We start from the raw sequence: 26,357 nt of genomic DNA, 5'->3' as shown, positions 1-26,357 counted from the left end.
GGGTGGTATGTGTTTTTTTTTTTGGTGTATATGAATAGGGAAATTTTTAAATGTGATGTTAACATCTTTTGTCTTTACACTGCGTTTCTAAATAGTATATATGTACATACAATTGTTGTGAAATATGTTTGTTGAAATAATGTTTAATAATTGCACAATACTTAAAAATAACAAGGGAAATTGTTTGGTAGATTGTTTGTTTTGACGTTCGATGAAGAAACCCCTAAATGAATGCATTAATATGAATATTTTACAAAGAAACAATTGTTTGCTAAGGTTGTTTTTTATGTTTTTTCTTTATCGATTTTTAACATATATATATTTGTGATGCATTAGGCGTGAGAAAATGTAAGACTTAAAATTAGAATGTAAGAAACAAATGTGCTAAATTTACCAAAGAATGTGGTTAACAAACGCAAAATGACAAAAAAAAAAACAGTAAGGAGTGCAGTTCTCAGACTGGCAGCTAACAAATCGCAATGTGTTTTTTTTTTGATAAATAATATATATAGAAAACAAAAGATATAAGGAGTAACAAATCGGGAGCACAAAATCAAAACCAAAAGGAGACTCACGTGCGCGCGCAACACATTAACACCACTCGATCCGAACCGATCGGATCGTCTCTAAAACTAAACAACATTATCATGATCAACATCAACTGTTCAAGTTCAAGCGTTCCGAAACAAAAGTGTTCATATACAGGGGATTCAGGGGGCTGCAGAGTCAGAGGTGAATAGTTAAGTATATTAACAGCAGTAAGCAATTATGGAGAGGGGCAAAACAACAGAGAACAGATAAAAACAGAAAACTTTAACGAAATCACGAAAATGTCAACAAAGTCACTCTTATTTTGTTTAGTTTTGCAATTGTATTTTCACTAGCCTGTTGTAGGTGTAATAGCAAGTGTTTTTCTTGTTGTTCTTGTTGTGTTCGGATGTTCGGGGGTGTAGTAAAATATTTACCTTATTTCGAGGGTAAGAATCACCTGAAGTTTTCACTGAAAACGCTCGCTCATTATACATTTTATCGTTTTATCTCAACATAATGCTAATAATTAGGTGTGTGGTTTGTTGGGGGTTGGGCTGGGTGTGTGTAAGTGGGTGGTGGCGGCATATGTATATATATATATGTATGGGCATATGTGTGTAGATAATATATATAAACAAGACTCAACAACTGTGTACATATACATATGTATATGTATATATGCGCCATGTATTATCGTATCGTATAGCATGTTGGTCGGGAGTACCAAAAACAAAACACACAACGCAAACAAACGCATCACAAACAAACAAAACCCAAACGGTTTGGTTTTCTTTCGCAACTAGTTTGTGTGTCTAACTGGCAATAGGCAATATAACTTGTTTTCAATTTTAAACGTTTCGAGCGTGACACACAAATGCATAGTACATAGTATTTATACAAATTTTCACTGTTTTTCCTTTCATTTCGTTTTTATCTTTCTTAAAGGGCGTTAAGTTTTAAAGCAAATCTCTTTAGGTGAAGGCCTTGGAACAGTTTTACTCAAAAAGTGTATGGGTTTTGCAATACATTGGTAATTATTATAGTTTAACTGCTTAACAATTGGTGTTTCCTTTTTTTTTTTTTTTGTGTTATCCCTTCTCATATTATTTTAGTTTTGGGTTTTTCATGTTCATCGTTTTGTATCTTTTAATAAATTAACAAATTTTAGACGAAAACTTGCTTGTGGTTTTTTTTTTTTTTTGGGATTTAGGGGTTTGGTTGTTGTTTTGCTTTTTGCCTGTTTGTTTGTTGTTCTGTTCAGATTGCTGGTTGTTGGTTGCTTAACTCGGATTTGTTTTGTTTAATTCACAACAGTGGTTAATGGAATTTGTCGCGCCCTCTTTGTCTCCTCCTCGTTGATTTTCTGTTCAATTAGATATTGCGCTTTGGCAATGGCACTCGGCTGACCAGTTATGGTTACAATGCGATTTCTAGTGCCAGGTGCGAATATGCCCTTTTTGGAAATTTGCACATTTGCGCCAGAAACATGTTGAATTTCAACTAAACTACGACCGTTCGGACCTGGAATATTTGCATCAGATTTATGTTAAATATTTTTTAAAATTGTAAATGGATATAATGGATAATATATGTGGGTATAATAGTAATAATATATATGTATATAAATTGGGTATGGGCGTGTTTATAGCAGTAAGGTGTTAAGGACGCCGTTTAAAAAGAAATAAAATCAAACCAAAGAGCGAAAGTCGATATGCTGGAATAAAGGGGTCAGAGTGCCTAACCTAATGACCTAACGACCTTACAACTGACACTGAGGTAAAATTAACTGCGCAACAACGAATGTAAATCCAACAATGTAATAATATTTTACCCAATAATTGCACTAGCCAACTGGGCCTGAAGTCCGCCCAGCTAAACGTAAGTATATCGAAACAAATTCGTTTTAAGCAATAAACAAAATATGGGAAAGTGAATGTGTTTTTCGACCTACAACCTACCTAACTGCTAAAGCTACTAACTGCTACCACTGCTCTCTTAAGCTAACTGATGCTGCTGTTCTGTGCGAATTTTCAGTGGGTTTGCGGGTTTAAGGTGGAAATAGATTGAAATAAAAGGCATTAGGATGCTGGTACTGGCGGATGGGTGAGAGGCAAGAACTTGACTAGAAATTTCGCTATAAGTTTCAATGAATTTATTAGGAAAACCTTTGAGAATATCTAACGGAATGTCTTGTATGCAGGAAGTGGTGTAAAACTCAATAAATCTGAGTCTGGAATGAAGTGCCTGTGTCTATGGTTGGCTACACAGAGAAAACTAGCTAAAGTTTTAGATGCAAAAACATTTTAAAAATATTTCAAATTGCTTCATACAAATGTATTTTTACTTAGTGTTACTTTAATGTTTTGAGCACCTAAAACATGGAATTTTAAAACTATTTTTTTTCTGTGTACGTCTCTATGTCTAATGGCTCAATGGCTTATCAAAAATGGGATGGGCAACTCCTCTTTATCCTCTGGAATTTTCACAGGTGCTGGGGGTCAAACGGGTGGTGGGTTAGGGGGTGGGATTAAAGAAAATTGCGGTGTTGGTTCTTGGTTCTCTGGATTTTTTGCAATTTTAGTAGGGATAATAATGGTATGGACGCGCACCTAGAATAGCGCCGATAATCACTTCCGGCACCTCGACGTTCTTCGAGTCCTTGGAGCTGAGGTCGCCCGGAGTGGGGCTCTTGCTGAGGCCGCCCAGCTGCGCCGTGGTCGCTGTGCCCGTGGCTGCCGTCAGCCCGAAGCTGTTGTTGTTCAGCGAGACGGGCGTGGCGCCCGGCGCCGTGGCCGAGCCCAAGTGGCGGAATGGATCGAATTGCACCGCGGCAGCGTCCAGTTGCGACTGCGTCGGCCTACTGGCGGCAGCTGCAGCGGCCGCTGCGGCGGCAAACTGCTCCAGATTCACCTGGCCCACAGCGCCGAACACATTGCTGGCGGTGGCCGCGGATGCGGCGGCCGCAGTCTGCTGATCGAGCGCCGATACACCCAGGAAGTTGCCCAGCGTCGAGTGGGCGCCGTTGGTGTGCGGCACGCCCACGCCCATTCCGAGGACTCCGTACTTGGCCAGCACTCCCAGGGCGGAGACGACTTCGTTCGTCACGGTCTCCGAGTAACCAGAACCGCGCATGGCAACCTAAAGGGGATGGGTTAGAAAGCACAGATTAAGTATACGCCATGCTCACAGCAACAAAGAAGTGGAATGCAAAACAAAGTCCGTTTTGATAAGGATCTGTTAAGGATCGAACTTTATCAGGATATTACTTGAAGAGCAAACAAGTGATCAGATGAAATGATCGAGAATAAAAAATATCGTTTTTTAGCTGGCGCCATCTGTTAAACTGCAGGGTAAACACTGCAATTAAAGAGAGAGCAGCTCTTTCTCTCTCGTCCGTCCTCTCAAATATATGAACTGTTTCAAATTTGCAGTGACGTCATAATTTAAAATTCCCTAATAACTTCTAAAATAGTGGTTCGATTTTGAAATTTTGATTTTTGGTGAGTCGATAGATATTGACCGATAAAATAAATAGCGCGCATTAACAGGCCTCTAACATGCTCAGAGTAACATACCAGAGTTTCGCACTTTGTGGGCGTTAAAGTTTAAAATAAACTGTTGACTGGCACCTATCATCTATCTATTATGAATTATGAGCCTCTCGAACTTAAATAACCAAATCAAAAGGGACTTTGCTCAGAACTACAGCCCTGAAAGCATCAATGTCTAACCTTAATATGCTCGAGCAACTGAGTGGCAACCGCTAGATTGGGCGCCGGATTGGGTGAGCCCAGGTTGATGGACAAGTTGATGCCGGTGCCGTTGACTAGCAGGCTGGCCGCCGAGTTGGCGCCGCCGATCGTGGTGCCCAGCGTGGAGTTGAGCGAGGCGGTGCTCGAGTTGATGGCATTCTGGTTGGTGGCATACGGCGAGCCGGTCGGATTGAAGTTGGCTACTGGGCCGCTGACGTCCGCGTAGGAGACATTCAGGCAGGTGCCCGACTGCGGATCCTCGACGATCTTGGAGAGGATCATCTTGCAGGCGTTCTTGTTGTTCTCCTTGTCGCCAATGATCGTGATGCAGCGCTCCTGCAGCGAGACATCCTTGGGCTTCTGCGAGATCTGGACATAGGAGCCGCTCTCCTCCTTGATCTGTTTGATGAAGGCGCCGCCCTTGCCGATGATCATGCCGGCGGTGGAGTTGGGCACCAGGATCTTGACCTGCTTGTCGCGCTCCTGGGTCTGTTTGGACTCGGCGTCGACGATCTTGTTGGTCAGGTCGGGCTTCTCGCGGATCTTGTCCATGATGAACTCGAGCACGACCATGATGGCATCCGTGGAGCCGGTGATCAGGCAAACGCGTTCAGTGGTGCCTTTTGAATGAAAGATGAAATTAGTTTCGGATGGCGATAGTGAGTAGATGGCTTTACTCACCTGGGTAAAAGTCATGGGACTTGGACATCTTGACCCTAGCACCAGTGTCCTTTTGCAGGGAGGCGATCGTCTCGCCTCCCTTGCCGATGATGGCCCCGGAGGCCACCGCGGGCACCAGTATTTTCATGTGGTACGTTGTCTCGCCTGCAAACACAAAATCGAGAGGAGTTCACAGGGCGACCAATGGATTAGTCTCGGGGGAATCTCTGGGGTTTGCTTTTAGGATTTTAGTTTAGGGGATTCTGTACTATAACTATACAGGTTAGTAAGTAGTCTGTGTGCCCTTGGCTATTGCATACACAATCTAGTTATCTGTTTTGTTATTATTGGTTAGAGATCTAGTTGCTAGCACATTCGGCAGGTTACAAATTAAAAATAATAACAGCATTTCAGCGTCGATCGTTTGTTCGTTCGGCTGGACACGCTCGTAACGAGGGACGTTCGTGGAGTTCTCAGCTTTAACTTGGTTAGTTGATGGTTATTGTTTCGAGATAGAGAGAGACTTCGGTTTAGTGCATTATGGATTTGGTTTGGATTGGTTTGGTTATGGTGGTGGGCAGGCATGGTGTTCGACTGTTGTCTGTTTCTGTGATTTTTTTTCTATGGTGATGGGCAAGCCATGAGGAGATATATGCACTCGAGATGAGATGGAACGGACAATGCTGGCGACACACGAAAGACATGAGAAAGACCACCGTTGACTTCTCCTCCAAAGGTCGTCGGATTGGCCAAAAAATACAAAAATAAAAAAAAAAACACAACAAGAGCCCCGCAAATTACCATCTATACTCTGCCCGCTTGGGCAACCCGCAAAAGCAAAACGAAATGAATACGAATAATTTGTGGAAAATGTAAGTCAAAGCAAAAGTCGGTCAAAGGGTCGAAGGTTAATGTGCTCGTTGGTCCGTTGGGTCATACAATCAGTTTTAAATTTTAAGTTTTCGTTTCACTGTCCAAAGTCAGGCTCAAAAAGCGCGAAAAATACAGACAGCGGTGTTTGTTACACATACAAAGAAAACGATTGAGCTACGCTTTGTTCGGTATTAATCTTGAATTAGTCGATCTTTTTTTGTTTATTTTTTGGCTAGACAAAGATGGATTTAATGGTATTTAATGAAAGTGTGACAAAGCTTACCATGATGAATATGATTATTGTTATTATTTTCAATTTCAACCTCAATTCCAGAACAAACTGACTCACCTGAAATGGAAAGAGAAAAAACGGAAACAATGATTATAAGTTGTGGATTTTAAGGCGCCAGCTGGGGAGCATGCATTCCACACACACAGGGCAAGTTGATGTGAATAATGTGGCGAATCGTGAAGAGGATGCAGTGGAAGCTCACTGCGAGCGAATGATATCATCTGCGTCACACACAGCCTCAAGCCGACAGTAGTAAGCAAACAAATTTCAATTAATAAAATGTGTCAAGCGGAGACGCTCTATTACACAACAGAATAAAAAAGAACGAAACGGAATGATCTAAGCGCGTTGCACCTGACTGGCTGCAACTTTGAGACTCGGTGACTTGGTGACTTGGGGGAAAAAGCCCAAGACACTTGGCACTCGCTTTGTTTAAATTTAGCCGCTGCATTCCCCCAGCCTCCTGACGCCACTGAAATGTGTGTCGTCTTGGTCGTCTCGTTGCCACTCAGCGGCAGAGTGTCCTTCAAAAGTATTTCTCTAATTAGATACAGCGGCGAGCACACACATCTGACATTGGGATGGGCATGGGGTATTGGGGTAGAATATTGGACCATTGGACCATTTGCCCTGCTTTGCATGCATGTGTGAAAATGTGCGATTTGCAAAGAATTCGCAATGTGCAGAGAGCAATGTAAGCAACGAAAGCGAAATTAGTCGAGATTTGCGAATCAGCCCACACATTATTTAGCACCATGCTGGCCAATTTCCGCCACTGAAAATAATTGAAAGTGCGCCGGACGCATCTGTCAGTTATCTATCATTTATACGTTTGAATAGAGTGAAATTCATAAAATACATGAAATTCATGAAATTGATTAAATTCCTAACCGCAAAAATGTATTTTGCAATGGGTAATACTCGTAAATAAAGAGGAGCTTGGCAAATAATATGCAGGCAGGAACAACAAAGCCATTTGCTTAGCGTTTTATGGGCCACAAAGGACCAAAGGGCCAAGAACGAAGCTGCGTTGCTGCGTTGCTGCCTTGCTGTTGACACTGTGCAGCAGCTTAAATTATGTGACTGTCATAAATAACACTTGCAGCACATTGGCCAGACCACCGCCCATTGAGCTGCAAGTGGGCGTGGCCCGGGGGCGGAGGTGGCAGGATGGCAGAGGATGGCAGACTGGAGACTAATTTCGTATGCATTGTGTGCAGGATTGGTAGGGAAACTAGGCTAACGACAAGCTGGCTCACACACTAGTACTATGCCATTCCAACCCCAAACCACAATAAATGCCATGGAGCAATCTGCAACACGCAAATTGTTAAAGCAAAGCCCGCGCAGCAAGTGCTTGTCGCGTACCACGCGACGTATGCGTAATGCGGGGACATGGGACACGCGATTAAATGATTAGATCCTGCAAGCGACAACTCCATTTAATTTCCCGCATCGGGAAGCGCTCATAATGCTCTTTAAAACACAGTTGCTATTTGGACTTATTGAAACACTGTCAGAAGTAATTTAATACATTTTGAAATAATTTTTAAACCAGCTAAATGCTTATTTTAAATCAACCCTGTTCAAAAAGTGCTCGACATGGTCTTTAAAATAAAACTAAAACTATGTGAAATTTAATTTTTTTTATGACATATTTAAACACTATCAGATATTATTTAATATATTTTAAAAATAATTTTAAATTATAAGCAAAGCTTTAACAGATAACTACTTCTGAGTTAATATAAGCCTCAATCAAAAACTTTAGCAGAATGAGATGATCATATAAAAACTCTTTTTTCCATTTATATTAAGACCTAACTTTCCATTTACTTTTTTATCAGATACGTAAAAAATTAATAATCTATCAAATGATGCCAAAAATTAATAGTCGCTAAAAACTTAAACTCATTTTCTGCACCTAACTATGCCATCTCCATAACGCGTTCCCTTAAAAAACAAACACTGTGTCGCAAAATCCGCGCGTAAATCTTTATGCAATACTCGTGAATCACTAGGGCATGCTGAAGGAAAGTGGTGTATACATAAGACATAATATTGTAAGGCACATTCAAAATTGAAATGGACGCCCACATTAAAGCGCACGATTAGCATATGAGATTTTTATATAGTCGATTGTGGTGGTTTTTGCTGGCTGGTTGTTGTTGTTTCTGTTCCTATGAGTGTTTGGTTTTTGGTTTTATTTTGTGTATCAGAAATGTGTGCTGGATGTTGGTGATGTTTGGATTATTTTCTTTCAAAACTTTCAACGCAATGTTAATGGTTAAATTATTTATAGCTTGTCCGGCGTTCGCTTCGTTTGACATTTTGGCGTTCTTGTTTTTAGGGCTTTTCTTTTTCTTTTTCATAGCCTTTTCTATTTTTTTTTTTTTTTTTTTTTCTTTTTTTTTTTGTTTAAGTTGCTGGCGGCATTTAGAATGAGGCGACGTGGTGATTGATGCTGTTGTTGGCTGGTTGGTTGGTTGGTTGGTTGTAGCGAGCTCGATAGTTATAGATATATAGAGAAGTGGTGTACATTTTATGTATGGTGTAGTAGTAGAGGAAGTTGTGCGCAACTTTAGAATAGTTCTATGCCGATGTTGATTGCGTTTTGTTCTTGATTCTGATTCAGACTCACCGTAACACCAGCAGGGGTTAGTCTTATAGTTTCCAAGCGTTGTGGTTGCTGTTGCCGCTGCACTTGAAGCTGCTGCATTTGGCGGCGTTTGGGCACCTGGTGGCGAGGCGTTCGGCGACCCATTCTCACTCAGGGAAGATTGATCCATCTGACGAACAGGTGGAACATGGTTGGGATTAGCCGGGTTTTCTTGCTGCTGATTGTGGCTATGAGCGGCTAATGAGAATGCAGCGTTGCTATGATTGCTACCAAAGACAATGTTGCTGATGTTGCTTATGTTGCTTATGTTGCTGCCGTCCAATGCCATCCAATGTGTTGATGATGGCGACAACGTGGTTGTGGAATGTCGTGGCTGATTGTTACAAGCTAATTGCTGCATATGTGTGGGCTCTGATTGTTGATATCGGTATGTGGGATGTTCATTTTCTGGTTCTTGTTTATGGTGTTGCTGTTGCTTTTGCTTTTGCTGCTGCTGTAGCTGCTGTTGCTCCTGCTGCTGTTGTTGCTGTTCCTGCTGCTGTTGCTCAAACTTTTGCTGAGCCAGACGCGCCTGGTCCATTAAGTACCTAAAGCCAAACTGCGCAATCAGCTGCTCGGGCGTCCTGTCCATAAATCTTTCCGTAAAACTCTCCATTTTGCCTTGGAATTGTTGCCGTTCCCGTTCAGTCTTCAGAATTGCTTGCGACGGAATTGATTCTGCCTTGAATCGACTATGCTTGTACACGTACTCGTACTCGTTCCTTATTCAACCGACTCTTATGCGTTATTTATTCATTTGTTTTTTTTTTTGTAATTTGTAATTTGTAATTTTGTGCCTGATTTGATAGGATTGGTTGCGATTGCTCTGTTTCGTTTTAATCATTAAACTTGTTCAATAAACGAAAGAAAAAGAAATGGAAAATTTGTTTAAATTAAGCTGGCTTTTTATAGGTTTTTTTTATGCTGATCCCACACACACATGTTTTAGGCGGCGAGCGGAAGAGAGATAGATATGGAGCATTTCAAGGACCTTATGCATTCTGTCTCTCTCCCGCTTGCAATTCCATTGATATCTGATTTGCACATTGCATTATTGATACATCGAGTTTAATGGCAGTTTGTAAGGCATTTAGACTGTGCATTTGTTGCTTTTCTTTTTTGTTTCTGGGAAAATGCTCTTCATGATGATGCGGTGGTTGTAAGTTAACATATATAGAGATATATAGAACGGGTTAAAAGAGTGGTGACTTCGCAGTGAGTTCAGTTTAGTAGATTTGCTCGACTTCCGGATGACTTGAATTTAATCGATTTGGTTAGAGTTAGCTGACGTTGGATATTGATAAGATATTTTAGTGTTTTTGGATGGCGATTTTAGTGTTGTTCTGTTAGTGCGTGACCTTTTTTTCGTTTCTTGATGGTTTTTGCTTAGATATATTTTGTACGATAACAACAACAACAATTACGATGCAACTAATATATATTATAAATATATAGAAGGAGTGGGAAACAGACAGAGACAGAGAGAGCGGCAGCAGCAAGCTTCAGCAAAGGTATTGAATTGGATTGTATTGTCGACTGGATGATTTTAAAGTCCTCCGTCTGGGATGAAACTTATCATTCACAGACTTAGTAGGCTTTTAAGGAGAGAAGGATGACGATTGGTGCTGTGGCGATATAGAGGTAGTATGTCCATGTAGAATGGCGTTTGTTAATGACGATAGTTACACAACATTCAGAAATGCTATGAAAGACATTTAGAAATCAATGCCAGGGCTTTTTTACCATTCAGCTGTTGAGTTGAGTTGAGTTGGGTTGAGTTCAGAGTTCACAAAGTTGCAGTTGTTTCTATAATACTTGAAGCTTGGCACGATGACAGGACGGCGGTCTTTTGAGATGATTTTGATGCTGCTGCCTGGCGATGTGTTGCATTTGTTTTGATTTTAGTTTTTTTGATTTTCAGTCGTTTCGATTTGATTAATAACTTTTCGGCTTTTCTATTTTATTTAAGTCTTTGCTTGCGTAGTTTTATCACAACATAGTTTTTAACTGCTTTGCTCGCTTGCGTTTATCACATTTGAGTTGAGTTGGGTTGAGAGTTTTCATTGGTTTTGTGGGAATGCTGTTGGATAGTTTAAATTATACGCGATTTTAGAGGTACTCGCTTTTTGTACTGCCATTATTGCTAATCGCACGCTTTAAATGGGGGACAACAACAAAAACAACTGTTCGTGATTATGTTCTTATTTTTTTTATATACATTGTGGGTTTTCATTTCGTTTTTAACTTTATCGTTCTGCTGTGTGGCATGCACATCAATTTATTTTTATATTTTGTGTAGTATCTATAATTATATTTGCGCTATGGCTGGCTTTCGATAATTGCAAGCACATTTATATGCATGGACGACAATGGTTTAAAAAAAAAAATTACAAATAAAAATATAAAACAGAAACGATTATAAAAACGGTAATATGCAATACACAGTGTTTGGATGTATATTCAAAGCTGTAACAAATATCATGGTCAAATGGAATTGAGCGAATTGAAAGCATTTTAATTGATGAAGCAGCGGAAGCCAGTTGATAAGGTCCGCTGATGATGGCGCAGAAGCTGAAAAGCTGAAGCTGATGAGGGGAGGTTGGGTATTGCTGCCTAGAACACCATTACTATCTGTCAATAATAACCAATTCTCTAAGACCTTGACTTGAGTACAAAATTTACTGATTACCCAAACCCATAGAAGCATTAATTCAGGAATTACCAATCCAAGCGAATCGGAAGGTACAAATTAATGACTAAATTCCAATTATTAAAAAAACGCTTTTAAATGTCATCTGACTAAACAAAACTCACACTCAGAAGGGGGAAACAAAAAGGGGAAAAAAAACATGCAAAGTGGGCGTTTTGGAATACCTTTGTGAGATCATCTTTCACACAGACCAAAACCCTTTCGGCTCTTAAAATTGATTTATTACACTCGCCCCATTGAGAAGTCTCTCGGTAGAAGACGAAATGCCAACCCAAAAACACCTGCCTGCGAGTCTTGCCAAATGGCAGCCAAATTAACAACTGGTTGGCCAGAGCCGAAGCTCCAAACCCCGATTACACAATGGAGCCAAAAAGCTACTGGTTGGGTTGGAGCTGGCATAGAAATGCGAATTTGTGGCACGCATAAATAACACATTTTTCGGACATTTTCGCCAAAAATGCCAACCCAACAAAACAGAGACAGTTGAATAACAAAGGAAGAGTAAGAAGAGTTGCCAAGAAAAATAAAAGTAAAATGCCCGCACGTCTTTGGATCAGCTTGGGGTTATTTCTCTTGCTGTTTTTATTTCTATTTATTTTTCTGCTTCGGTTGTTATTTCGTCTTGAGCAGTTTTTGGGCATGGCCAGCAGCGAGTGTGTCTTGACTTATTTTTGGCTCTTTCAAACGCACACACACTCACACAGTCGCTGAGATAGAGTGCGAGACATGTTTGCCCACATTCAAATCGCTTTTCAAGGTTACGTTTTGCCGCCGTTTGCTTCCCGCATTTCAAGTTAACATTTTTTTCGGGGGCCCTAAGCGCAAGTAATGAGCACTTGTACTCAAACGACTCTCGAGTTAATTATAAAAAACTAACTCGAAATTGATTTCGAGAATCTGAACTGATAAAGCCCAATCCAATCCGATCCCAGGCTTGAGCTGAGGTCAAACTTCAACTCGAGTTGTCATTTGTCTAGTGCTTTTTTGAATAATCATTATGATTGGCATTGAACTGAATACATTGCTCTGTGTGGGTTTGATTTGGTTTTGGTTGGTTTGGGTATTGGTTTGGCTTTTCAGCGTTTAGCGAATGCTAATATTGATGGAAAAGTGTGCGTTTCCAAGACCAGAGAACAACAAACCAAACAGGCGTCCTTGAAACGCTAGATAAACCCAGTTGACAAGACGTTAATTGCCGCGACTTTGTTGCCTAATGTTAATATCGGAATATTACGCATACGCAGAGTGTGCGAGGTACTCCGGTGATGGGCAAACAACAGTTAACAAAGCTTCTCGCAAATACCAAATGAGATAAACCCTATAATTACCAATGCACACGCTAATTACCAAGGTCAAAAGAAAAACAGGTGAACGGATACACTTTTTTTAGGGAAACACGTACAGAAGCTTTGCTGTAGCTGAAAAGCTGGTTGCTGCATTTGGTGGAGTTGATGTTGGTGTCCCAGTTGCTGTGGATCCTGCATCATCATTATTTCGGGCGGACTGATCGACGTGGACGACGTGGTGGTGGTTGTTCTGGCAAACAACATGCTGCCAAAACAGAAATCACTGGCAAAATGGCTGTGTGCGCGCGGTAGCTGCTGGAAATTCGACAAAAACGACAGAAACGAGCGACAAACGAGCGAGCGAGCGCACGAATCGAGCGACCAAACCGCACTGAAGAATTCCGATCAAAACGAAGACGGAGCCGCGACTCAAGCATAGAGTTTTGGAGAGAGAGAGCCGGAGAATCGGAGAATGGGAGAGAATCTACGAGCGAATCTACGGAGAGTCGTGTCATGAGTCAGAGTGTATAGTACGTACGATCATGGGCAGATGATGATGATGTCTCTGTATATATGATCTAATGCTGCCCCGTCGATGGCCTCACTTCACTCCATGTCACTCGGTTCATTATCAACTTTAAACAGATACAAAGACAGAGAGCGAGAGAGAGAAGGATAGAGAGAGAGTCAGAAAGAGAAGGCAAAAAGGGGCGGCGACACGAGAGGGGGGCGTGTATGTGTCGAAAATAGGAACTGCTGTGGCAACATGTGATACGGAATGAGCCAACGTGATAAGCCAGCTGCGGAAAGAGTGAACGTGTCACGTTTTCAGCCACCAATCAATGGGCATTCAATGGGCAAACTGAAAGTAATGACTATAGACTCCAGAATACAGGTTGTCAAGTTGTCAAGGTGCCCTCGTGGCATTGTGACATTTGTAAGACCCTTAATAAATGAGTCAACCAAATCGAAACGCGAATTCTTTAGGATAAGAAAAGGTGGTTATCAAAAAATTGTGACTTAACATTTTGTCAATAAAGGATTAATGCGAATCGAATCACCTTTAATCATATAACCATATCAAACACTTTTAATCATAGTGGAATCCTTAATAGAAACAAACTGGGAATGTCTTAAAACAATTTGCTACAAGTTTATAAGACTTGATAAATATTAATGAAAATAACAAAGCGGTAGAAAAAAAACATAAGTGGTGACCCGCACTGCGTATGCGTAATTTAAGGGCTTGTGATGACCCAATTATCGAAAAGAAGCCCGATTCGTCCTAATCACTGGCCCCAAAAAAAGATAGCCCTCGAGTTATTAGTAGGCCACTTCAGAGATGCTCTACAAGTGCAGTCACACCAAATGCTTTGGCCACTTGGGCCGCAACAATGGACTGCACCTAAGAATAAGGTAACCCAAAAACAAGCCACCAAGATTCCAGTTCAGAGATAGTGGCCAAAACCCAGAGAGAGTGTGAGAGAGAGCAGCCCTTAGGCAGTAAACGCACTTGAGATTTGGCCAGGCAACAGCATTCCATATAGCCAGCCAACTAAGCCAACCCAAGCAACGCAAACAACCCAGTTTTCGCAGGACCTACTCTCAAGGACGTTGCTGCTGCGGCTGCTGTGGCGGCTGCAATGGCGCCAAATGCTGCAGTGCAGCTCAATGGGCTCCGAAATCGAGTCCGAGTCCGAGTCGTCCGAGTCCTACTGCGCAGGACCTTCCTTCCTAGGCAAAAACCCACAGCGAGGAAGCAGCAGAAACAGCAGAAACAGCAGAAACACCGCACACAGATACACGAACGCACCCGCATTGTCATCAAAGTAGGTCAACCGCTTGCCATGCTGTCAACGTTTTTCCGAGAGCAGGTCGCTCGCTCTCTCTCTTTTTCCCCTGAGCTCTGTGCTGCTACGTATACACCCCCTACATTTCCAGCTGCCCTGCTGCCAGCATTGATTACATAAGACCCTGTACCAGTACTAGTACCAGACGCATCCACCAACCACCAGACCTCCACGTTTTTCCTCAATTTTACTGCATTTCCTTTGCAGCAGCCCCAGCAACTAACGCATTTCTAGCCTTTATTACACATAAAATATTGAGAATTATCTGACCAACAGTTTGATTCTAAAATGAGCATTTAGCATTTTAACTTGGTAAAATGTACTATATCTTGCTTTAAATAATACAGCTTTATTCCCTCACAATAATTAAATTTAAAATGTGGCTTTACATCTTCTTTTTCCAAGTTTAATTTTTCAAATTTTAAAGATTCTCGTTAAGAAACAAACAAAAAAGTATATTTCAGGCCCTTGAATAATAAACATGTCCAAAGCATACATATATATATTATATATTGAAAAAATATATATATTAGTTTATAAACATTTTACGATCCAATTTTGCCCTGTGTATCACCATCACTTTGTTTTGCTCTCTCTCTAACTATTCAGAAACTCAACCATGACAGCTATAAATAACATGAAAAAAATTAAATAGATATTAAACAAAACAAATGACTGTCAAGGCAGCTAAGCAAATAAATTGTCAGACAACTTATAAACGAAGTGGGTAAATACCCGAATGCATGCATATTAACCTGTTATATGTCCAGAAAAAAAGACAGCCTAATTAATAACAAATGCCCAGCTGTACACACGTAATGTATCTATTTATCTGGGCTCATCTAAAACGCAAACGTTTGAATGAAGAACCTGGCCAAACAGCTGATACAATGGTAAACAAATTCTTTTAAGAACTATACCATAAATTATTAATGGCATCGAGAATTACGTGAGCTTAGAAGAAGAATGGAATAATGAAAAATACTCATATTTACCTATCTAACGAACTTGAACTTACTCGAACAGAACTTCCGCATTCCGCGTGAACTTAAATGAAAACTTGAAAATTTTGATGCAACATTAAGACAACACATGGATTTTGTGTGAATTTTTTCTTGATATTTTTAGTCCGCCCTTACGTATTCCAAATAGCCTGCTCTGCTGAACGGAAACTGAGTATAGTCTTCTCCCCAGTTCCGTTTCTCAATTGACAATCATCGAAGTAGCACACTTCGGCCACAAATTAAGAAACTTCGAAAACGTGTTTGTCTATTGGCTATCCGTCTAAATATCAAAAGCCAGCGGCGGGGGCGACTCAGACATTTACACCTTCTGCTATTTTCGTGGCTATGACGACAGGTACTTCGATTCGATTGCGTTGCTCACGCTGCTCACCTTGGAACTGCCAGCTGGTTTTTGAGCCGAACAAATCATGCAAAGCAACCAGTTAATAGCTCGTGGTCAGTCGGACTGTATGGGTTTGGCAATGGATCGGAGAGGAGCTCAGGCTGGAGCTGGAGCTTCTTTCAAATGCTAATCACCATAAGGCTTGCAGTTCGTCGAGGAGCTGCTCAAATGTCACTCGCTTCACCCAGGGACGGGCTAGCACTTGTATCTAATTGCAGGCCATTGATGATGATGGGGCTGCTGCAGAAGATTGCAGGCGGAGGTCACTGCCAAAATTGGGTCAAACTGGGCCCACGTTGTCTCGGCGCCAAATCCTGCGCAAAGATTCAGCCGCCAGCCAGATGCCAGTAGTCATTTTTAGATGTACCCAATGTACCAGAAGTACCGGGCTGTATCGGTGGGGGCCCTCGGGGCGTATACGCCATATCTGGCTTAATTACGAATCAAAGTCTGCCAGTTCGTTTCGGTTGCGAAACTCAAACTGACATCGAACGTATTGGGGGCAAACTGCAAATGAATTTCTCGTGCTGATTAATTGAAACTTAACAAACAACAACAACGACAGCAACAGACAACAAATAAGCGACGAAATCATAGATACTGGGTATATACAGTAGTATATATATCAGGGGTAACAACAACATGACCATATAACAAAGAAGGGAAACGGCACGATCGGCAAAAAACGCTAGGCAAACACAAATCAATGAGTTATATTTATACGCATCGGAGATAAAGAGCAGTGGATAGATAAATAGATAACGAGTCGAGAGATAGATATAGACAGATATATAGAGACAGAGAATACAGAGTAAGGGAGAGAGAGAGCACGATAATGGGGATATGCAAGAGCGATTGAGATATTTTCCGTTTTCTTCCTTCTGCTGGCGAAATGAATTGGGATTCGATATTGATTTGAATTTGAATTTGATTTGGAATTTGATTCGGAATTTGATTTGAAATTTGATTTGGAATTTGATTTGGATTGGATTTTGGTCAACTTACCGGAACTGAAATGTGAGCGTTTTGTTTGTTCATTTTCCGGATCGGAATCGAGTGGCCTTTTGCGTGAGTCGCCGATTTCAGGACTTGGACATGTCTCCATGGTAGCGTCTTCGGCCATTTTTAACTGAATGTTGCTGGTTTTGGTTATCGACTTTGACTGATGATTGCCTTAGCTTTATCTTTTGCCTTTTTGCTTTTGGTGTTTCTGCTACAGTTTACTGTTCTGTTTCTATGTCTCGTTTGCAGTTTGGAGTGTTTCTTTTCGATTTGATTTGATTTGATTGGATTGGATTGGTTTTGGATTGGCTTGGCTTGGCTTGGATTGATTCGGTATTGATTCGCTTTTGGTTTTTGGTTAAACGACAACGAAACGTTCGATGTTTGGTAATGAGGCGTCTGTTTAGCTTGGTATTATTTGGTTTTTGGCTTGGTTGGTATTGTTTTCTTGTATTTCTGTTTTGGTTTTTTGGTGCGTGCGAGAGCGAGATAGAGCGATAGAGCGAGCTAGCGAGCGAACGAACGATCAAACGAGCGCGGGATGCGTCAGTCACTGTCCTGTTGTCCTGCAGTCCTGCAGTCCTTGTCCTTGTCCAATGGATGCGATTCGATTCGATTCGATTCGATGCGATGCGATGCCTTAAAGGGGGAGATCCGCCACTGGCATCTAAAAGATTGATGGGCTATGTGGATGAGGTCCTTGGTCCTTGGGTGCGCTACTGATGCTGCCACTTATGCACACACATGGAGTTACAGGCTATCGATCGCTCTCAGTTACAGTGACAGCGACAGTGACAGTTCGTGAACGTCGCTATATGTGCATATGCAGATATATATCTTTAGACTCTATTTACGATCCTTCTAGATTTCAGTATTCGTTTCATTATATAGTTTGTTTTTGTTTTTTGATTTTTTTTTGTGGTTTTGTGGTGGAATGTGCGAGTTTTGTTTTTTTTTTTTTGTAAACGTTTATATGAAAAAAGAAAAAGAAAAAAATATTTATGAGTGAATTATGCAGCAATAATAAATATACATACATACAGTAAACATTTAGGCAATATATAGGTATGTTCTGCGCATTAAACTTGTAGTTATAGATACAGTTGTCAGAGTGGCAATGCATTTCTCGAGTATTAAAACACACAGAGGTGAGCAAACATTTAGATAGGTACAAACAATTGAGTTGATTTTAGTCAAGTTGCTTTGATTTATAGTTCTTTCGACATAAAAGATGTTATTTACAAAATGATCAAGGCATTTTGCGAGACTGGAGGAAATCGGGCGGGATTTTTTGGGGGGTGGACCGGGCAGGTCTTCTAAAAGCGTGGATTGTGTAGTAAGGCATTCACATATCAAAACTGATCGGGACAGGCAGATGAGGGGGTAGAGATAGATAAGTTTGAAGCAAGCTTTGTGAATGTGGAACATGTGGTATATGATTGAAAGCAGACAACAAAATGAATTACAGGAATCCATAGAAATAGTTTTGAAAACAGTTTCCCCCTACAGAGAAATATCCAATGTAAGGGAATCAGGTTAGAAGGGCTGAGAAATCTCTGTATCTAAATGTTCACTTTAAAATTAAGTTCTTATTGCTAACATATAAAAGCTTAAACACGGTTTATTTTTGTTTAGTCTAACTTTTGTAGTAAAAAACAAGCAAGCCTTATAAATCAAAGCTGTACATTTTAAACGATGATTTGTATTTATCATATGTACTTAACATCTTTACTAAAACTAAATCCAAAACTAATAATTAATAGCTTTCTATAATAAAGTATACCATGTAAAGCAAAAGAGTTACAATCTCTGCGCATTGCCAGCAAATAGAAGTCACAACCTGATACTACCTATATGAATTGTTAATTTAAATTCGTTCCACCTAAATCCTATCTAAACAAGTCCGTCCCCACAGCGCATGTTTAGTAAGTTATGAATACCTGAGCCAGTTTTTTCACAAGCTGGCAATGAAAACCCAACTTGCAACTCAATTATGCATGAGATGTTTTATTTTATTATGATTTCATTGCTAATTAAAAATGCGCCGACACAAAAACCGAAGCGCGACCAACACAAAAACAACAACGAAATCTGCAGCGACGACAGACAACGCGCATTTATTTGTTTAAAATGGCGTTTAATTATACAAACATTTTTATATTTTATTTCTGTTGGTAGTGCTGGGGCTCAAATGTGCGTTTCTTGTGTTGGTGGGGATTCGATTTGACTGCAAACGACCTTGACCATTAAATAAGTTTGTTGTTTTTTTGTTCGTGCCCGCTTAGCAGCGACCACAAAGCAAAATGAGCAATAAATCGAAGAGATGGCAAAAGCCACCGACATTCAATGCTAAGCAAAAGCAAAGATACATAGATACACGGCGCGATGCGTACTATAAAATACTAGTTTGCCATTGTATGGCATGCACTGCACAGAAAGAAAAATGAATATCATATATCCAATAATGTTTGGAATTCATGGTCCAGCTATGACTTTGAAACTGGCACTTTGGCTAAAAAGTCAGATGACAAATTCTCTATAACATCAATTTTAACAAAGACACAAGCTATAATTGAAAAGTTTATCACGTCATATGCAAATAAATCATTAAATTTGATCGAACAGCTTCTACTTCCCTTTTTTTATATTAACAACAACTGCCAGCAAACATAAACTAACAATTCATCTTGACTGTGGGTAGTTTCCATATTTTTGTTCCGTGTAATCACTGCGCGCGGCACCTGTCGTCAGCGCAGCACCGAGAACAAAACAGGTAGGTCGCACAAATTTGCATTTACTTAAGAAATTAGTGGGGCCACAAATGCGAACATCAAGAAACTAAAGATCGATTTAGCAGTGGCTGGAGATGCGAGAACGAGTTTTCGATTGACGCGAACAGAACCAGTTGCTTTTGCGCCTCGGCTTGGCATTTGAGTTTTTCAATTAATTCACTTAATGCTTTTCGGTTGACTATTTGTTGTCTTTCGCTGACGTTCGTAGAAGAATTCCCACTCGAGGCGAGCGCATCGAAAATAGCGTCACTTGGAGAACTCTGAACAAAAATCGCATAATAAATGCGACAACCTGGCAATCAAATTTAGCTGCGGCTTGGCCCCAAAATCTCCCAGAAGTGTGCCCCGCAAAAGTCCCCAGAGATGCCCCTTGCCCCATGCCACATGGCTTTTTAGCTTTTCGGCTGCTTCCCACAAAACACGCAAAGTGCTCGACATTTTTCACTTTACGTGCGTCCTTGAAAACTGCAGCGGGCCAAATGGGATTGGGAAAATTTTAAGCAAAATACTTTTTTTCTTGCTCGCTTTGCCTTGACGATGATTAGAGGAAAAAGCCATGCACAACAACGAGAAAACGTCATTGATGCAGTCAAGCCGAAAATGTGTTAATGGTGATGAATTGGAAACAGCTGCAGCATGAAATGCACTCTCCAATCAGCCCAAGGATAGTTCGGCGACGAAATTATAATCAGAATGGCGAAAGTGGGCTGACATGATGGAGAAGTGCACAAGTTTATTATAACAAATACACATTGGAGCCCAGTTTTCTATATAAGAAATGTGGCATATGTATGGAACGAATCATTCACCCTTTGTGGTATCCGTCGAGTTCGTCGACAACTAGAGGATGCCTGCAAGAACCGATTTCTGCTCCCACTTTCCGGTTTATCATCAAAGTTCTTATGGCGAAACGGAAAAAAATGAAAATAAATGAAAAAAATATTCCATTTACTCAGCCACTCGTACGCTTATGCTTACATACATAGGGCCACCAACTTATCTCCCTGTCGGACTCACAGTTATCACTCGAGCGGAGACGACGGCGATAAGGTTTATTTTCGTTACTTTTTGGTTTGTCGATAAGGCGGCGGGCGACCAGGGACGTAGATAGCAAACCCAAGCGATGGGGTTTCTTTGCGACTAAATCAATCAAAGGGGCACTCGTAACGCCCCTGGAATTATGACGAAATTATGACTTTTCGTGAGTTACTTGTTTGCAGGCAAACGAGAAATGTGGAGACAGATTATGGAATAAAATGAGCATGACATCAGAAGTTTGGAACGAAGTTTGAGAAGTTCGAACTATAATTGGGTGGTTTTTTTTTTTTGTTGAAAAAGGGGGCGACACGCGACCCGCATCTCATTGTCAGAGCGAGAGATTTATGCTTTGTTGCCTAATTGAAAGGCCTGTGTTGTTTGCATGTTCTGCTGTCCGATAAGCAGTTCTTGAGCGTCTCTTAAATGTATGTATTGTACATATCTGCATAAATGCCCCTCGTGGGCACCACATACATGTTATATCAAGGCACGAAACACTTTTTTTGGAATTGTGGTGTGGGTATTAGGGGGTGCAACCACTTTGTGGGGCTCTCAAATAGCGAACTGTCAGTGGCGATGATTCCCAGCACTTAACGACACGACACTCACTTGAGACTTGAACGGCAGTTGCCCACCAAATTGAAACTTCTGAAATAACACACACTTCGGCGAGGGCAGTGCGCGAGTACGTGAAAATCAAATACAACTAAATTCAAAAACTGAAAACAATTAAAAACGAAATGGGTTTCGAGGCGGGCAGGCCAAAGTATCTACGAGATTCAAACACTTGCCAGAGGGAGAGTGGTAGAGAGCCATAGCCAGTTTCACAGCGATAGAGGGAGAGAGCCTGCAGAAGAGCGGGAGTATCTGGCAGATACTTTATCTACAAACTGTCGAGTGCTCGTCGCTGGGTTTGCAAGTGTTTGCTCAGCCGTTTTCAGAGCTCTCTCACTCAGCGCGTTTGTGTATGTGTATTTATATTCTTATCAGTAAATAGTTTACGCTATATGCTGCACTTTGCTCCTCGGTCTCCCTATACCTATCGTTCTCTATCCCACTCCCAGTGCCATTCGCTTAATTGTTTTGTTTTTGTTGACTCGGCCGTGTCTCAGACGCCTCGACGCTGATAAAACTTTAAGTTTTGGCCATATTCGGGTCCTAAGTGCACTCTCAAAAAAACTGAATCTACAACCAAGAAATTATCTATAAGACCCTATAGGAATTGGTCTTACAAGCATAAAAAATATAGAAAAACTCTAACAAGGGAGACCAATTAATAATTGTAATTTAACAGAGTTATCCAAATATTTATACCAGTATTGACTAACTAACTATTTATGTATTATCCTGGGCTTAAAGTATAGGTAACTCAAATAGTTTAAAAATATCAACAACAAGAAAGAAAGCAAACTTCGGCAAGCCGAAGTTCATATACCCTTGCAGCTATCGCAAGAATTAAATATTTTTGAAAACATTAAAATTATGATTTACTTGCGTATATGTTTAAAAACATTGAAGCTATGACGATTTGCAGCTTAATTATTTGATTGTTCTTTTATATATTTTTATTATTTGTACGAAAGCTATATGATATAGTCGTCCGATTTTGATGAAATTTAAACCATAATTCTAAAATATTTAACCATTGCTATATGTCGAAGAACTAAAAAAAAAATTAAAAAACAGCAAAGTTATAATTTTTTTTCAATTATTTTTCCGATTGTTCCTATGGGAGCTATATGCTATAGTCGTCCGATTTTGATGAAATTTTAACCATAATTCTGAAATATTTACCCATTGCTATATGTCGAAGAACTAAACAAAAAATTAAAAAACTGCAAAGTTACAATTTTTTTTCAATTATTTTTCCGATTGTTCCTATGGGAGCTATATGCTATAGTCGTCCGATTTTGATGAAATTTAAACCATAATTCTGAAATATTTAACCATTGCTATATGTCGAAGAACTAAACATAAAATTAAAAAACAGCAAAGTTATAATTTTTTTTCATTTATTTTTCCGATTGTTCCTATGGGAGCTATATGCTATAGTCGTCCGATCCGGCTCGTTCCGACTTATATACTACCTGCAATAGAAAGATAACTTTTGGGAAAGTTTCATGCAGATAGCTTTAAAACTGAGAGACTAGTTCGCATATAAACGGACGGACAGACGGACAGACGGACAGACGGACGGACAGACGGACGGACAGACGGACATGGCTAGATCGACTCTACTAGTGATGCTGATCAAGAATATATATACTTTATAGGGTCGGAAACGTCTCCTTCACTGCGTTGCAAACTTCTGACTGAAATTATAATACCCTCTGCAAGGGTATAAAAATTATATTAAAACGACGACCAATTTTCATTTTAATTTATTGGTTTATAAGTTTAGAATTATTAGCGTTATTTATGTATTATTATTTATGGTAGGGTACTATACAAAAAATTCTTTCTTGATCGAAGGGTTGGTAATAATTTAAGTATTTGTTAAAAATGTATTTGACTTTAAATTCAAAACAAAAGCACTTTTAAAACTTTTCTATTTTTGAAAATCGATTTTTGAGAGTGTGGATAACTGTGCCACAAGTGCCGGCGATAAACTCTTTTGAGGGCCGAAAATCCCCGGCTCATTTGTTGGGCCATCGTCTTTGTTTGCTCATTTCAGACTCATTTATCGTCTTCTCATAGGCTCAGCTCAAATGCGCTGACAGCAGTTTTGTATCTATCAGCGAGTGTGTGTGGTGTTTGTGTATCTTTTTATCTCTGCGTTTTGACAAATATCATGTGCGATAAATCGTTGCCCCTGCCTGCCAACAAGGAAAAGGACGGCACTCTCGGGCATCCTCAGTTTTTGATGACAAAGGGCCGATGGCAATTTATCCCGACATTTCCGAAGCAACATTGACATTGCTAATCTGGATATGTTTCATTTGTTTGGCTTGTCAGCGTCTTCGAGTGCGGCAACTGGTTGGAAAACACACTTTTCCGCAGTGGGGAAAATGTTGAAAAATTTATGGAGGCACACAAGTAGGTGAGTAATGGCTTTGAGAGCAGAGAATAAGTGTAGAACAAAAGTGGGATCGCCTACGATAAGTATCGATGCAAAATGGTGACTCACTCCAGAACCGGACCTGTTTGCGTCGTGACTAAATTCTGGCATTAAACAAAAACAAGCTTTGTTATAAAGTCTCGATAAGTAGCCCAATGACACTTGTCCTGGAGCTATGCGCTCATCAAACAGTAATGGTGTCATCTGACAAAACGATATGCCACTCACTTCTCCGGTTGTGCACTTGTTAAACCTCACATGGCCTATCTGGCCAGTCTAATCTAGTCCTTTTTGAATGAAATGCCCTAATCATGCCGGCTACTCTTTGCTCAAATCAGAGCCATCCGAGCGCACACCAAACAATTGCCCCAAATTCATAATTGCAGCCAGCCCAAATGGGTTGACAACAACACACACTGGCGGAGAAAAGGTATATGTACAAGTATATATAGAAATCGGGGCAGGAAAGCACCGAAAAATGGGGCAACAAAAATAAAATCAAATGAACAATGGCCGCAGAGGAGGAGCTAAGTGCGGTATAGCTGGCGAGTGTGGGTCAGCCAGTTGGCAGTTGATAACTGCTCCGGAGTCACTGGGCTTTTCTGTTTTCCGCCACCCCAACCATAAGGATAAAGAGGGGGCGTGGCACTTGAAAGGAGCATTAGCGGAAGTTTGACAAAAGAGCAAAATGAAGGCAACACGAATGCAAATACAACAAAAGTGCAAATGTCATAAGCCATAAAGAAGGGAAGAACGAGGGCAAGAACTCCTTATAGCCAGGACTTTAAGGCCCGGCGGCAAGGACATCGCTTTCACGAGGTAAACAAGTAAACAAGACGCATATTTAACCAGCTGGCAAATTTGAATGAGGACGCTGCGGATGAGAGACTGATGCGAACTGAAAGCCGAAAGCTCCGGGCAAGGCAAAAATAGGAGGAGTTTGTGGACGAGGTGCGACCTCATTGACTTTGGCGGCACGTTTTCGGATGAGTCTACTTGGCTGTCGTCTTCTGTCAAATGAGTTTTCGCCCCTATCCATTAGTAGTTGGTGCGTTTTCCTCCGCCTCGGAAAAAGGGAAAACGGAAAACTTTGGCCGCATATGTAAGCAGCAGGGCAGGCATACAATTATTGGTTGTGTTGCTGCTGCTCGCATGCCACATGAAAAATGAAAGCGAAAATCAATATCAAGGCACGCGATACCAAAAAGCCGCCCACTGACCCCCAGGATGCGGATCGAACAAAGGTCCAAAAAAGCCAGGGCGAGTGAGGGGAATAACCGGCCTCCAACAAAAAGGGTTTCCCCATTGTTAGCCAACTAACATGGCAGAACCTCAGTTGTCTATCTGAGCAGGCTAAGTACTCGGAGTGCCAGAAAAGTGGAAAGAGTGTTTGCCATGGCGCCTGGAACCCCCGCCAGGATGCCCATGAATCCTTCCTCCAGCGTCTTGCCTTTGTCCGCATAATTTATGCTCATTGCTAGCCAGAACCCCATCCTCATTTCCACATCCCACATCTCATACCCCATGCCCCATGTCCCAGAGCAACCATCAAGTCAGGCCATATTTGCCGGGTTTTTATGAGCCACATTTTTTAGGGGTAGCTTCAGGATGTCACCGAGCTTGCCGCTCATTATGCACAGAAAAAAATAAGCCATGAAAATTATCCTTAAACAGTCACTTTTAAATATACAATATTTATCTCACATAAATATAAGCCATCAAATCAGCTTTAAATAGTCAATATTTATTTAATTAAATTAATTAAGATGCAACTCAATATCTTTCAATCTGCATTGATAAATATTAGTATGCAATGATGGTAAACAACGCTGGAACAATTCTGTTCATGCCCCAGTCTAATCATTTTTATTTAGTTATAAGTGTTTTGAGCTTTATCTAAAATCAATATTAATGACCCTAACATTCATATGAACTGAATTAATTTTCAATATAATACATCTTCTACGGACTTATATATTATAAATGATTAAATCAAAAATGTAATAAAATACTATACATATCCGAACATTTAATCAATTTGCTTTATAAAAATAATATGATTTAAATGTTTTAAATATTTTAATAAACGCCAGATTTTAATTGATATTCTTCAGTGAAGCTTAGGGTATAGAACTTTCGACCAAATAATTTTTCCCTGCTTTCATTCGAGTGGAGTAAGCTGCTTTGGATTTTGGCTTTAGATTTCGTTGACTCGGCTCAGAGTTGTGTCTTTTGTTTAGCCCGTATTTGAAATATAAGAGTTCATGATGTGTGCTGCGTGTGTTTGTTATAAATATCAGACGAGAGCGCCTATTTGTGTTGAGTCAACTGAAAATCAGGCAGGAGTTAAAGCTGGAGGAGGTGGTATTACACAGCTGGTTTATATTTGTTTTTATGTTTTTTAGATGTTTGTTGTTGGTTTTTCCTGCGGCGGCTGGTGGCACCGT

The 26,357-nt window shown here is 40.5% G+C and overlaps 1 protein-coding gene across 13 annotated transcripts in view; it reads right to left on the bottom strand.

The window, feature by feature from the left end:
* Positions 1 to 1,830: 1,830 nt before the first annotated feature.
* Positions 1,831 to 26,357, bottom strand: part of LOC108142948 (RNA-binding protein Nova-1) — a 32,349-nt gene continuing 7,822 nt past the window's right edge. For 3 of the 13 annotated variants that reach the window (XM_017267075.2, XM_017267079.2, XM_017267076.2), the window contains 6 exons: positions 17,026 to 17,883; positions 6,100 to 6,165; positions 4,965 to 5,108; positions 4,263 to 4,903; positions 3,141 to 3,669; positions 1,831 to 2,052 (listed from right to left, as the gene is read on the bottom strand). In XM_017267075.2, coding sequence (XP_017122564.1) covers positions 1,832 to 2,052; positions 3,141 to 3,669; positions 4,263 to 4,903; positions 4,965 to 5,108; positions 6,100 to 6,165; positions 17,026 to 17,143 — 1,719 coding nt within the window. In that variant the 5' untranslated portion in view covers positions 17,144 to 17,883 and the 3' untranslated portion in view covers position 1,831. Of the gene's footprint in view, positions 2,053 to 3,140; positions 3,670 to 4,262; positions 4,904 to 4,964; positions 5,109 to 6,099; positions 6,166 to 8,749; positions 9,616 to 10,510; positions 10,848 to 12,879; positions 13,175 to 15,631; positions 15,760 to 17,025; positions 17,884 to 21,461; positions 21,551 to 26,357 lie in introns of those variants that run through there. The other 10 variants (XM_041708963.1, XM_017267070.2, XM_017267078.2 and 7 more) reach the window with 10 other exon arrangements.

This window comes from Drosophila elegans, unplaced genomic scaffold (assembly GCF_018152505.1).
Source record: "Drosophila elegans isolate 14027-0461.03 unplaced genomic scaffold, ASM1815250v1 contig_468, whole genome shotgun sequence".
NCBI classification, from domain to species: Eukaryota; Metazoa; Arthropoda; class Insecta; order Diptera; family Drosophilidae; genus Drosophila; species Drosophila elegans.
The sequence above is the reverse complement of the archived record's forward strand: the minus strand, read 5'-3'. Positions and strand labels throughout refer to the sequence as shown.